This window comes from Gobius niger (genome assembly GCF_951799975.1).
Source record: "Gobius niger genome assembly, chromosome: 15".
In the NCBI taxonomy this organism is placed as follows: domain Eukaryota; kingdom Metazoa; phylum Chordata; class Actinopteri; order Gobiiformes; family Gobiidae; genus Gobius; species Gobius niger.
Genome location: NC_136866.1, coordinates 13170858 through 13184743, shown reverse-complemented (window position 1 = coordinate 13184743; position 13886 = coordinate 13170858). Strand labels below are relative to the sequence as shown.

At 40.1% G+C, this 13886-nt stretch overlaps 2 protein-coding genes across 2 annotated transcripts; both read right to left on the bottom strand.

Annotated features, from left to right (window-relative positions):
* Nucleotides 1-4800: 4800 nt before the first annotated feature.
* On the bottom strand, nucleotides 4801-8019 carry LOC306974999 (outer kinetochore KNL1 complex subunit KNL1-like). Its single transcript, XM_079572408.1, has 16 exons — nucleotides 7907-8019; nucleotides 7779-7837; nucleotides 7601-7699; nucleotides 7415-7530; nucleotides 7241-7331; nucleotides 7006-7122; nucleotides 6837-6924; nucleotides 6705-6746; nucleotides 6410-6449; nucleotides 6217-6321; nucleotides 6014-6114; nucleotides 5892-5942; nucleotides 5606-5712; nucleotides 5402-5523; nucleotides 5073-5198; nucleotides 4801-4986 (listed from the first exon to the last, which is right to left on the bottom strand). The coding sequence occupies exons 3-16, from the start codon at nucleotides 7673-7675 to the stop codon at nucleotides 4890-4892; spliced, it is 1278 nt and encodes a 425-aa protein (XP_079428534.1). The 5' UTR covers nucleotides 7676-7699; nucleotides 7779-7837; nucleotides 7907-8019; the 3' UTR covers nucleotides 4801-4889.
* Nucleotides 8020-9911: 1892 nt separating this feature from the next.
* Nucleotides 9912-13184, bottom strand: LOC306975155 (uncharacterized protein; the record flags this gene model as incomplete). Its single annotated transcript, XM_079572574.1, has 14 exons — nucleotides 13051-13184; nucleotides 12677-12711; nucleotides 12572-12602; nucleotides 12433-12492; nucleotides 12290-12372; nucleotides 12178-12200; nucleotides 12077-12095; nucleotides 11947-11984; nucleotides 11828-11880; nucleotides 11275-11749; nucleotides 11158-11201; nucleotides 10843-11089; nucleotides 10718-10740; nucleotides 9912-9956 (listed from the first exon to the last, which is right to left on the bottom strand). The coding sequence occupies exons 2-14, from the start codon at nucleotides 12703-12705 to the stop codon at nucleotides 9912-9914; spliced, it is 1170 nt and encodes a 389-aa protein (XP_079428700.1). The 5' UTR covers nucleotides 12706-12711; nucleotides 13051-13184.
* Between the last annotated feature and the right edge of the window lie 702 nt (nucleotides 13185-13886).

Genomic DNA, 13886 nt, shown 5'->3' with positions numbered 1-13886 from the left:
CTGGGTTCAATTCCTGGACCTTGCAGGCCTTTCTGTGTGATGTTTGCATGTTCTCTCCGTGTATTTTTTCAAAAAGTAAGTGAACCCAGAAATCTTCAGTTGTTTTGTAAAGAGGAATGGTCTACGATTCATCCTGATCATTGTGAGCTATTTTATGCAAGGGTTCACTTACTTATTCCAAAATACCTGCAAAATGTCTTCATAAACTTGTGAATTCATTCTTCTATTGATGATAGTAGGTTGTCCAGGCCCTGAGGCAACAAAACAGCCCCGCACCATGATTCTCTGAGCTCCATACTTCACAGTGAGGATAGGGTTTTGATCTATTTGTCCTCCACACATGACGTTGTGTGTTCCTCTCAAACTATTCAACTTTGGGTCCAACAGTCACAGTATATTTTTCCAGTAGTGCTGTGGAGCATCCAAGTGCTCTTTTGCAAACCAAAGTTGAATAGTTTGGGAGGAACACACAACGTCATGTGTGGAGGAAAAATGGAACGGCACATCAACAACAAAACCCTATCCTCACTGTGAAGTATGGAGCAGGAGAATCATGGTGTGGGACGGCTTTGTTGCCTTAGGTGCTTGGACAACGCGCTGTCATCAATGTAAAATGAGTTCAGAACTTCATCAAGATATTTCGCAGAAAAAGTGAACCCTTGTATTAAATAGCTGGCTGACTCTTCTTTTCACTGCTTTTCTGAAGTTGGAGATTGCTCACAACGATCGGGATGAATCTTGGACCACTCCTCTTTACAAAACTGCTGCAGATTTCTGAAGTTTTCTGGGTTCACTTACTTTTTCCTCCCTGTCCTGTGAATGATTACATGATATGGCCAATTAAAACATGATCACATGTATATGTTTGGGTGGTATTAGGTTAAGCAGACATTGTTTATTCATTCTTTGATGAAGATCAGCCCACATTTTATGACCAATTTAGGCAGAAATGTGAGAAATACTTTTTTCCTCCCACTGTATTTGTCTCATATGTGTTCATTAACATCCATTGTCTGATCTAATATATAAATAAATTAAATGAATCTGAACTCGAGGGGGACAAATATAGGCCCACACACATAGTCTATCAAAACCATTATCAATCCGATTAAAAATATGCTTGAATTTGACATGCCATTTACTGCTCTTGTCTAAAACTGATTTTGCCCCTGCTCCAAAGTCAACAAATCCACTTCCTGCCTTTCCTTAAAACAACACAATGCTTTTCCTGCTACATCTAAATCTGTACTTTGTTCTCTAAGATTTCGATGTAATGGATGTCACCTCTGGTTGCCCTGCACACCTCTTAGATGACAACGATAAGGAGGTCCATTTTTTCTCTCCTTTGTCTTATAACGTGGTGCTGACTAATGAATAAAATCTGGGTGTGGGTACCTTTCTCACCCGCGCTGCCTTGAATTGGGCGAGGCTACATGATGTCACGCTGCCATCACATCAATAACAGCTTCATAATGGAGAACAATCTGAGCGGCTGCAATCTCGGCTGCGCTAACTTCCTCCTGCAAACGAGCCCAAGGACTTCTGTGAGCTGATTTACATCTAAATAAATACAAGCATAGACCAAACAATGCATGGGCCCACCAGAGGAACAGGCAAGTCCAGAGTATATGGGATGGGAGCAGGTCCGGCCAAGCTGCAGCGCACGATAAGGCTGGAGGGGTGTGGACACAAAAGACCAAGGAAGAAGAATGATGGAATGGAATAGGGCTAAAGTTGTATAAAAAGGGATTACAATAAGTTAAAAAATGGTGTTGGTTGGGTCATACAGTGTTTTAATGTGTCGATGACCGTATAATGTAAAACAATTGCACGTCCATGAAGCTCTTGGTCATCCTGGGGTGTTCCTTTGTAGTTAAAGTTTTACAAAGTCATATGGATTGGTTTGACATTTTGCCTCTTTCTCTGAAAATGAGTGCAGCCTGATGACTGCTATTTGATTTTGTGATATACAGTGGACCTGAGCATGCTGCACTGTTGGCTGTTGACATTACAAACAAATAGGAAGCAACATGAGCAGCTTTAAAGGGAAGTACTCAAGCTCAACACAACATTTTGTATAATGTAAATTGAACAACACTGAATTGCCCTTATTATTTAACACACTGTTTGATTTAGTCTCATACAGAATGTCTCCTCTCCAGGGCCTCATTGGAAGCTCACCCATAAAGAGTCCTTCATAAACCCTCTTATCAGCTGTGGCCTGCTCCGGGGGGTACCCATCTCGCGTTAATCCTCTCCTTCCACGAACATGCGGGCGCTGCGCTCTCCCAGTCAGCACCCATTACAGTGTGCACGCGGCTGATGGAGGCCAGACTTCCTCACACTATAGGCCCCTCACTCCCGAAGACACTGCTAAAGCCATAGAGATCTGTGTAGCAAAGCAGAGGGCAATGGGTCAAACTAACAGGATAGCTCTGTTTATGTGAGGCTCCTTAGGCATGTCACATGTGAAAGCTTTGCTTCTGAATTATGAACAGGCAAAGTAAGTTTTACTTCAGCTTAAACCCTCCGCTCACAAATTATAGCGACGGTGATGTCATATTGACAAAATAAGTTGATGTAAAATGTAAAAAACATTTTTGCAAGACCAAAACATAATCAACTAGTTTTAAATTACAATAGTAAGTTGAACACTGGGATCCCACAAGGTTGTGTGCGGAGTCCCCTCCAGTTCACTCTGCTGCCTCATGACTGCACGTCAATGTACAGCTCCAACCTCTTTATCAAGTCTGTGGGTGTCACATCAGCTACGGCTACGAAAAAACTACAGGAGAAAGATAACAGCCCAGCCACGTACATGGGATTTATGGCTCTTTACAGGGAGCTGAATATTTCGGATGCAGCCAGTTCAAAGAGCCGTTCAAAAGACCGTCTCATTTTTATTAGTATTTTATATATCGTATAAAAGAAAGTCTGTTGCCTATCCATGGCCTCTACAGTTTATCAGCTAGGGTCAAGCAGGGATTTGGGCCTTGATCTGGGGAATGCACTTAGCAAGCCGGCGACTGCACCTCTGTTAGCGGGCTCTGGTGTGGGACAACATGGCTGCCGTTGTCCATCGTCCCATAGTCCACTGTCTGGACATCCAGCCACCGCTCACCTTGTCCAGAAGACGCCCCAAATCCCCCCACACACACGACCATGGCTTTTTAAAATAGCGCTTTGTGCAACAGGGTCAAATGATAAGACCAACATGAGGCCACTGGAAGGGGTCTTGTGACGGATCGAAGTGTGGACTGTGAAGGACATGAAGAGGAGGTGGGGAGGGAGTGACTGACCGGAGATCTCTATCCTATTGACTTCTCTGCAATGTCTACTACCGGTAGAATTTTCTCGACAGCACTACAAATAGTTAGGTCCAATACTTTTCCTTCAAAGTAACAAACAGATCCTTGTGGTTTCCCCCATCAGTCAACACATTTATTCAAACCAAAGGTTCCATCAGAGCCATATTCTGTCACCGCATGTTCCTGAACATTTCATCACCTCGTATCTGTGAATGACATTGGAATAACGGTATTGTTTGTGCTGCATTAAGCTCTCCCCTTGGGCATGGCAATACAGTTCAAACAATTGGTTCAAAATGCAGTGGCTCCCACAGTATAATGGTCGTCACAGCAGGAGCATTGGAGCAAACGGGGGAGATTGGCTGCTTTACCTGGGGTGAGCTGTGCCACCCCTGGCCCAAGACTCTGACATTTTAGTTGGATGGGACAATTAAAACTAAAACAATATATTGCTGGTGACACGATTTATGATTCTTCTGAGGGCCTAAACCAAACAAGATGGCCATAGTACAAATGACATGCGAAAAGTCCATCCTCCAGTCAGAAATGGAACAGATACACATTGTGCCTAATGATATAATCTAAGGGAGATGCTTTTCCAACACCAAGTGATGTTGGACTAAGTGATTTGTGTGATTTCAAAGTGACAAGAGGGTGTCACATAACTGGTTTGATTGTGTAATGCATTTCCACTGGCCCAGAGCAGCCTGGTTTAAACCTGGTTAACGATACATTATAGCGCCAGTATTTCACGTCACTAACCCACTAACCCTATCAGCGTCCTTGAGCTGACACCAGGGAGACACTTCCGGGGCACCCTCAAAGTCCCACAATTGAATTTTGGGGACTTGGAAATGATTGAGATTTACAGTCGACGATTTACAGCTGACGTTTACTGTGCCTTCGGGAGAAAGACGCTTTGTTACAGAAAAAAAAAAACTAGTATTGAGTGGATTTTCATACATTTCATTCCTAAATACAAATAAACCTCCTGTGTATTTTGACTTGAGATAAAATTGAGGTCACCTGGCCCAAAGTGCCACTTCAGCCACCCTCCTCTGAGGGAATTGTGCTGCCTGGGCATTTGAATGGGATCCAACCACTAGTTGATCTGTGAAATGATGCTATGTAACAGCGAGCTTGTCATTAGGGGTCGTGAAGTCACAAAGGTTAAAAAGTCAAGGCAACATTTTTTTTTAAGACTTATCCTGTATGTCATTCATTTCAATCCAAATGAAAAGAAACTCAAATGTAAAAAAAAGTCTGGCGTAGAAACTTCATTTCTTTTTAATTCATGTTTAACCATATCTTTATTTTTTATTTTTTTTTACCAAGCATCAGAACTTAAAAAAAAAAGAAATTTTGCTAAATAGATTTACAAAAAGGTAAACATTTACATACATGTACAGAGCTACATTTAAGTTTTTATAAGTTTTTTTCCCCCAGCCTTAAGGGGGCAAGTCTGAAAGTGGAAGCATGAGTAAAAGCAGAAAGTCTTAAGTCAGTCCAAGTGCATCACCTAGCGGAGGCCCAGGAAACTACATGTAGAGCTGCCACATTTGCTCTTCTGATCTTTGTTATTTAACAAAGTAAACTACTGTGGATGTTTTTGATCAGGTTTGTCAAGTGATTCTGTCCTGGAGTGGAAGATGAAACGATTTCTTCAATTTGCTGAATCCTGTAAAAATAAAGTAACGATGAAATGTCAAGTTATGTGGCGCTATTGCCTAAATTGAACTGTGTAGTACAGTGAATAAGACTTACGTTGTGCTGCCAATAATGTTTTTGAAACTTTTGAGCTCTAGCGCACAGAGTTGGTTGGTCAGGCTGACCCCAAAGACGACCTCAAACTTTGCAAATCTCTTCAAACTGCTGAAGACGATGTACATGCTGAAAAAACAAAAATGATAATTATTTATGTGGATTTAAGGACAATTACTATTCCAGCACATAAAAACTATAACTATTATTATCCAATGCTATGGTCATGTTATTAAACATTAACACTGAGGTATTTGTGAGATTATTTCAATATGTGCATTCAGCATCCTCTACAAAAATAATGGCGTGAAATAGAATGAATGACGTCTTACTCAGAGTGCAGACAGTGGATGTCCAAGATGTCGAACCGCAGACTGCCCCACGTTTTGAGCTGCCGCAGCTCCTCTCCGAGCTGTCGACAGCGGCTCACCACCAGGCTGATGTCGTGGAGCAGCTGAGGACATGGGGAAATAACTCAGCGGTTGTTTATGTTCTCGTTAGCATCCTGCCAGGCCACAGTCAGTGAACAGACTTACCTGAGGAACATGTTTGCTTGTGGAATATTTCCTTGTTATTTTTTTTTCTTGAGTAAACTGAGAAACCAGCGTGTGAACTAGACGGGCATGGCACTGAGACCTCTCATCTGCGTAATATTCAAAAACACAATCACATAACTTGGACAATTATTTGCATAATGGCCTAGTGGCATGGCACACAATCAATGTAAGATAATATAACCTTCCTGATTAAAGGTAGAACCACTCTTCCACCGAACACTCCTAGCAAAGCACATGATCAATTCTGCTAATACATTTGACTTACCAAGTAAATGTTTAAATGAGATGTCCTCAATTTTCCTCTCCTCTGTATTTTCTAAACAAAAAAATATGGTTAAAGTTACCCACAAAGTGTACGATCAAAAACAATCAAACCCACACATTTACCTTTTGACTGCTCGTAGGCCAACACCAAGTGCAACGTTTCGTGGAGAAATGTGTAAATCACAAGGTTGGTTCTAATTTCTACCAACTTCCATTCATTTAACCTGAAGCAACGAGACAATTTATAATTAGCTTATATCTGCAGAAATAAAAAATAAGCAAATATCACTTTAAACAAAACCCATTTGATGAATTCCCAAACGTACGTGTGAAGCATGTCGAGGTGTCTGTCCAGGTTCTTGGTCTCATCTTTCACTCGTCTCACTTTGTTTTCATTCTGCTTCTGTAGAATCTCCAACTCCAGTGTGGCTCTATGGCAGCACAAGCAAAACGAAGGAATTTGTATCCACAACATCAATTTATGGAGGATGTTTAATAAATCTACAAAAATATGCTTACTTTTCTTGGTTAGCCAGGGCATCTGTGACTTTATTCAACTCTGTTCAAAAGAAATGTATTGATCTACAGCCATTTGTAAAAGGTTGGGTTCACAACATTGCCGTTGGGGGGCAGGGGCCTACGGTATGTAACGGTGGCAATACCAGACCAAAACATATTCATTTCTTTTTTACAATTAAAAGACTAATAACAACAACAACAACAGAATTCTGGCCTGTCCATAACAATGCTTTGTCAGTGGAATGCAACTCATTTATTTGGGCAGAATTAAATAGTAAGAATAAAAGGAGCATACCCTCCTGGTGAGATTTCACATCATCGTCGACTGTAGCAAGATCTAAAGGAAAAAAGTCCACAGACATAAAAAAAAAAAAAAAAAAAAACAACATACAAAATGTCCATTATAAAGACAATTTGTTCAACATACCCGCTTCTAGTTCTGCAATACATTCATCTAGGTTTTTCAGCATTGCATCTGCTTTCTCAATAGACCCTCTCAGCTTCTTTTGTTCGTCCTAAAACAGTCCCAAAACGTAAATTGTATATACACACACACGAAACAAGATTTGTATCTTATTAGCGCCTCTGCTACTGACCACATTAGTCTGAATAAGATCAGAGTATAGGAGCCCCTTCATCTCATGTGATTGGGCTTTACTCATCTTTCTGTAGAGGCTGTGCTTTTCTTTGAGTTTGGCACCAAAAGATTTGAACTGTGGAAAAAATGACAGGGGCAGTTCTTTGTTACAGCAGATTAGATAATGTGGCTATTAACGCAAAAGGTTGAGATGACCAAAAAGAAATTCACACTGTCACAAATGATTATTTTACCTCTGACTCTGTAAAGTGTTCCATCTCTTCCCACAGAGTCCGATTAACAAGTGTCAAAGGTTTGTCCAAGTCACGCAATCGAACTTTGAATCTGTGGGGAAGAAAAAAACGTTCTTTAGTGCTTGACATAAAGTTAAAGCAAGTGTCCACAGAGCAGAAGATACAGAAACCTACCCCTCCACCTGCTCCGTTAGGTTACGGACATTAGCCTCATACACTAGCTGTTTGGGTAGGCTGATGTGTCTGTCATGGGACAAGTCCAACAGGGTGCTCTCTGTGTCTGACAGAGCCTACAAAACAAAACCTCAGGTCATTTCTCTCGCTAATGACATATAAAAGGTAAAGTGGAGAAGCACTTACTTTCCCAGAAACCATGCTCTGTCGTGGATTGTGAATGACAAAGTCTATGTGAAAAAGTTTAAAGAACTCTGCCATGGTAACTGTGCCAGCATCACATTTCTGCAAAAATAAAGAGAAATAAGGCTGAATAAAACCTAAATGACATAACATTTCCAAAGTTATACGAGTAGACCCTTACCCTCTGTATATCACTGACATAGTCTTCAAGCTGAGATTCAAAGAGGCTTTGCTTTGAAGCTTTAAAGACAAGACTAATTATTAAGACATTTTATTCTACAGGGAAAATTAAAAACAGACATTACTCACAGGACTCAAATGTGGCTTCACATCTCAGACTGGCTGTCTGACTGCAGTTAGAAGAATCTACAGTTTGTGTGTTTACTGCAGCAATGTTATCACCTTCCAAAGTGCAAGTCTGTGAGTCCTACAAAGAATAAATAGAATTTAATACTAATTATACAACAGCAATGACCTGATTAATCCCCTACCAATCTTACAGCCTCATTGCAGGTCTTCACTCTCTTATCCTGTGTGATATCTTCCTCATGTGGTGATGGACGTTTCCTTTCATTGACGAGAGCAAACTCGTCTTCAAACACTTCATCTTGCAGTTCTTGGTCCAACTCAAACTCATGAAATGAAGTAATCATTTCAGGTTCTTCGTCCAGATCCTTTTTATCCAAAGTTTCAGACACGTCCTCATAGCTCCCCAGCTCTTCATCGTTGATGTCACTGACATTTAGATCAAAGTTGCCCACTTGATCTTGAATAGTTTGTGTTTTTATAGATTTGCATGCAGCCTGTGCAAGGCAGCTATCTGGTGTCTTTGCCTCTTCACATTTACTTCTCCGGGGAAGTTTTGGCTTGCATCCCACCACTGACAACCGAGACATGAGCTGTTTAGTCTCCAATCTGTAGGGAGTAGTAGGTGCAAGAAGAGGTTCTTCTTGGGCATCATCAAGCTTACTGTCACCCTTTTTCGTGTCTACACTGGCATCTGACTCATCTATGGGCGCAGAACAGCACTGTACTTCCACTTTGGGCTCCCGATCCAGTGAGGGTACAAGAGGGTTGCCATCCATTGCACCATTGTCAGGAGGATCAGTTAGCATTTGACTGATGCGCCTTATTTTGGATTGGATATTGGCTAGACTCCGTCGACGACTCTTTTGTGAATGGACCACACCACTATCATTTTCCATAGTAGATGGTGCACATTCAATGGTCTCTTCGACCTCTCCTACATTTTCATTATTTTCTTCGGGAGTAACATTTATTTTCACATCACATGTGGGCATTATTTTATTGCTTTCCTCCTCAGTACTTGAAGTTGAATCTGCTACCACAGATCCTGGATGAGGCTCTTCTAAGAGGGTCTGTCTGTGTATTTGGACAGGTAGCGCTTCTGTTATATTCATATCTCTGTTCTCTTGAGCGTCGTCTTTTTGTGAAATTTCTGCCATCGATTTCTCTTCAATAACGGACATGAATCCCATGTTTCCATTCTCAACACCAGCCTTTGGTGTTTCAAAAGTGTCCACATAATTGAAGTCCCGGTTAGAGTCCGATTGTGATTGAGCTGCATTAATGTTGACATTAACAGTTCCAAAAGCTGAAGTTGCAGCCTGACTGCCCCACGGGACACTTCTCCTCGCCTTGAGTGCCGAATTTGCACCATGTCCGACTGAAGATCGGCATCTGCGATTAGTGTAAATTAAAGATTCCTTTTTCTTCAGGGCAGGACAACCCATTGTAATGCTGGCTGGCAGAGGGCTCAGATCGGTTCGTGTGGCCTCCATATCAATTCCAATATTCGAAGTAAGGCATTGTGTCACTTCCATCCCACCAAATTCTGAACTGAACTGCACAGTTTTGTCTTCACTTCTGGGCAAAACTCCGAAATCTGAGATCAGCTGTGGATCAACAGCAGTCATCATGGTATGGGATTTTGTCACATCCATATTTGCATCATCAATACTGAATCGCAAAGTCTTTTCTCCAGATATAGGGAACATATTCCTATTTTCCTTCAAACCCACAGATTTTGTCTCATGCTTGGTGGGATTGTTGGCATGAAATCTTGCAGCTGATTTAGGTAGATCTTGTATAGATGGTTCAAAATCATTTGTAATGTTGACTGTGTGGCATTGAGTTGTGTCCATCGCTGAATCAAATCGCATGGTTCTTTCTCTGCAGATGTCTTCAGCATCAAAGCTAACCTGTAATTAAGTAAAAAATATATATATATATATTATATTTATAGCGTCAAGCGGCTAAAGTATTTTATTTTTATTTGATATAAAAATTTTAGTCACCGGATGCCTGTGTGTTTCAGACTTGCGAGAGACTTCAACACCTGGACAATGAGAACAAGGAGAAACACAGTAATTAGGGAAAAGGAAGGGTTAGGTTAAGGAAAGAACTTGAATGTAGTGCCTGAGGAGCTCACCTTTATTAGGATATATTCCAAGTTCACTTCTTTGTTGAGAAGTTATACCAGCTTGACTGGCATTGTGAAATTTATTAGCTTTAGTATTCTCCATATTTGCACTGCTCTCATTCAAACAGGTTTCAGCGCTTTCATTTGGAGCTCTGGTTATTGTAGAATCAGTCACTGATAACATTGTTTGAGTGTTGCTTTGGTTCTTCATAAAAGGTTTGCTGGGATTAATCTGAGACTTCTTCACTTCTATATTTTGATCAGCAAGCGATTCAAGAAAGTTTTCAAGATCTAAATCTACACTTTTGGCAGGCAGAGAACCAACTGAGGACTCTTTGTGTTGCAGAACAGGGGAGTCAGGCACCAGATCTCTGGCAATATTAACAGTTACGCACTGTGTAATGTCCATTCCTGCATCATTTGTGGTGAATCTTACAGTTTTCTCTCCATTTAAACTGCCCAGGTCTGGCTGCAGTGGGAGATCAGCGGAGATTTTAACAGTATGACAACTTGTCACATCCATACAAGCGTCATTGGTAGAGAACCTCACAGTTTTCTCAGGGTCAATCATTATCTGATAAGAAGAAAAAATAATTAGGGACCAGGTATTTTCAACAAAGTTAACAAATAAATCACTATTGTGCTGCCAGATTTACAAAGTATGTATTCTAATTCACCTGGTGTATACTCATCTCCGGGCCTACAATAAAAATACAAAACCAAAAAAATTAGAGCTTACAATCGCCAATGGGGATTGTATCAGAACTTGTAAATAGGTGGTATTCTGTAGTGCAGAACTTACTCTTGTAGATGGAGCCTCTTTGGATACTGATTTCCTGCTGTTGCACCCGCTCTTGTTTTTCAGAATGCCGTACAGACAAAGCAGGGGTGATGCCTTTTCTTTCTTTTAAACTTTTGTCCATTGTGGAGGAGGCTGATGGTACCACCTCAATGTTACTGGTCCAATTCTGAGTTATGTCCATGAAACCATCACCGGAGAACACAATTGTTTTCTCACTCCTTCCATCGTCTTTTGTATCACAGTTGACCTGAAGCAATAAATAATTGTGTTAGCTACTTTTTGCTGCATGTTCATAATGCTCACTTTGACACTCACATTTCGGTTGGAGGCTTTTCCAATGGGCTCACAGGTAACGTTATCTAGAGTGAAAACAATAGATTTCAGCAGGACAATTTCAACTATCAAATCTATAGAGCATGAATATTTTCATACCTTTTGAGCTACTTCGAGATTTTCTTCTGTTGGGTTCTGCATAGATTTCTTGTGAATATAAACACTGAAGCGGATTGGCCTCGGACACACCCAAATCATCCTCAGAGCTTATCAAACCCACATTAAGACCCCCCATCTTTTTAGTCGTGGGCCTATTTAATTGTGGAACTAGATTTTCTTTGTCAGTGTTGACAAATGAAAAGAATTCTGTCCCCTGGGTTATTGTCGAAGAGGTAAAAGGGAAAACACTTGGTGTTGGTTTCCCTTGGTCACACGACATGCTTATAGTTTGGCTAAAGGTCATATCCATAGATCTATCAAATACAATCGTTTTTTCCCCGTGCCCATGTAGGAAGCCATATGATGTATTGAGTAGTTCTTCACCATGTGTAATTTTCATGGTGTCACATTGGGTCATGTCCATATCATGAAACATAATTGTTTTCTCCTCAAAGTTGCTTCCACTGGCACTGGCCTAAAAGACAAACAAGGTCAAATAATTCAAAAAACAAGCTACAACTTCCTTGAATCAATACACAATGCTCAATTTTACCTGATCTTTGCGTTGAAATATTTGTTTTGGGGTATTTAGAAAGGCATCCAATCCTGCGAAGATACATGTATTTAGGCTAGTCTCTTCTATAGTATTAAAATGGTTATGAAGTAATTTACCAGTGAACTGTTGGTCTTCAGTTACGTTCATCTGAACACTGTTTAGAAGGAAAAGGTAAAGTTCATTTTTTTTTAAAAGAAACTGAACAAGAAATTGAAAGAATTTAGACATCTTTATATTTAGTCTTACGCATTTTGGGTAGTGCCACCTGTTTTGAGATAAAGAAACATTGTTAAAGAAATTATACAAATGTGTATAGAAATGTATTTATACATAATATTTTTTTTTACCAGGCATCAACTCCTGTAGCGGACTTCATGTAGGTGATGTAAAAAATATAAAACTAGTTATCATTTGTTCAGAGCGCTTACATGATAATGATAATGATAAATAATTTCATACTTTGCGAACAAATGCACATCATTCGCTGGAGCAAAACTGACTCTTCTTGAAATTCTCTTATCCAAAGGCTGGACACATTCCACCTTTAAATGAACAAAGTACATAGATAAAGTCATGAAAACTGTAATCAATTAGTTACTGACCACTTTGTCTTGTTGCACTGCTTCAGACGTTACAATGGATTTCCGTGGCACCTTTAAAATCTGAGAATAATTCACAAACATATTATTACTAGATTTAAAAAGTGACTGACTGTCAATGTCAGAGTAAAGAACTACTGACAGATGTGCGTCTCTTGGAGCGTCTACCCTCCCTACAAAAAACACACACATTTTAGTTGATGTGGACGCTGAAATGACAGATGCCAAATAAGCCAGTTCTACTTACTCATTCCGGACAGGATCAAATGGATCCATCCTTGTCTAACAGATATCTAAAGAAAATACAATTACATTTATCAATACTAAAACAAAGTTTCATGTATTATGCACACACAGTACTACTTTGTGATGAGGAAGGCTTCTTGTTTTATCTACAAGGAGCTATTATTCATGAGTTAACTTTGTACAACAGTAGCAAGAGTAAACTTAGAAAAATAGACTAAATAGATCGGCATGCTCAACGTTTTGCATGCCACGGAAAGTTGTACATAGAAAGTATTGCAGACAGTGAGCAGACAGCTGGCTAACTAACATTAGCATTGTCATTGTTCAACAGGGAAAACAATACAAGTGGCACAAATTTCAAAAGTACTTGCGTACCTTGTAAGTCTCTCCGTGGTTTTACTGATATACCGTTGTAATCACGTTAGTACCAAGAGATGCATTTAGGTTATTATATGACTGATCCGTGTATAGCCCGTAAAGAAAGCTTTTAGCTCCGCTGTCTGATGCTAACGTCTTCGTTTTGAATTTAGCCGCCTGCCCCACACGCATGCGCGGTACACTTCGGTCTAAAACTTTGTACTTTGACGATGTATTTGACGTTTCATTGTTTTACGCGTCCTTGTTTAACAAAGATAAATTCATCCAAACAATATCAGATGATACTGGAATATTTTGACCCGACTTTTGACCCGACTTCATCCTTCTCTTTTCAAGAGAAGGATGAAGAATGATTTGTGAATGGCCATGTTTACAGCGGATGTGACGTCAGAGGGCGGGCAGTTTCAAAGCAGCTCGGTTTGGATTTAGAGGAGCAGGAAAAAGGCTCTCAAACAAACCCTCTTCAAGGTAAGGTTAGGAATATTTCATCTATACAACGCTACCAGACGGTTACATTAGGTAAGTAATTAGTTTTACATTCTGTCAAAAACAAACTAAGCCTTTTGCTATTTCGAAGTAAAAAAAAAAAAAAGTTAACACAACTCGTGAGACGTAGCAGACCTGTCAACCTTTGCGTTACAATCCCTTATTATTCTACAATGAAAATGCTTGATTTACATTGCATGCACTCATGTGGATTGTGTACAACTTGTATGGCATTGCTAAACACTTAGCTTTCGTTTGTTTTGTTTGTAACCACTGTTAGCACAGGCCAGGGGTACCTCCTGTTTTGTAGTAGTGTACTCTAAGAAACATAGTTAATGCCTATTATT

Bases quoted from the DNA above. Each gene is read 5' to 3' on its own strand.
- LOC306974999 (XM_079572408.1), bottom strand. From the start codon at position 7,675: ATGGCAGAGTTCTTTAAACTTTTTCACATAGACTTTGTCATTCACAAT. The intron at 7,531-7,600 runs GTAAGTGCTTCT...TTTGTTTTGTAG, and splicing joins AGAGCATGGTTTCTGGGAAA to GCTCTGTCAGACACAGAGAG. The intron at 6,747-6,836 runs GTATGTTGAACA...TTTTTCCTTTAG, and splicing joins TATTGCAGAACTAGAAGCGG to ATCTTGCTACAGTCGACGAT.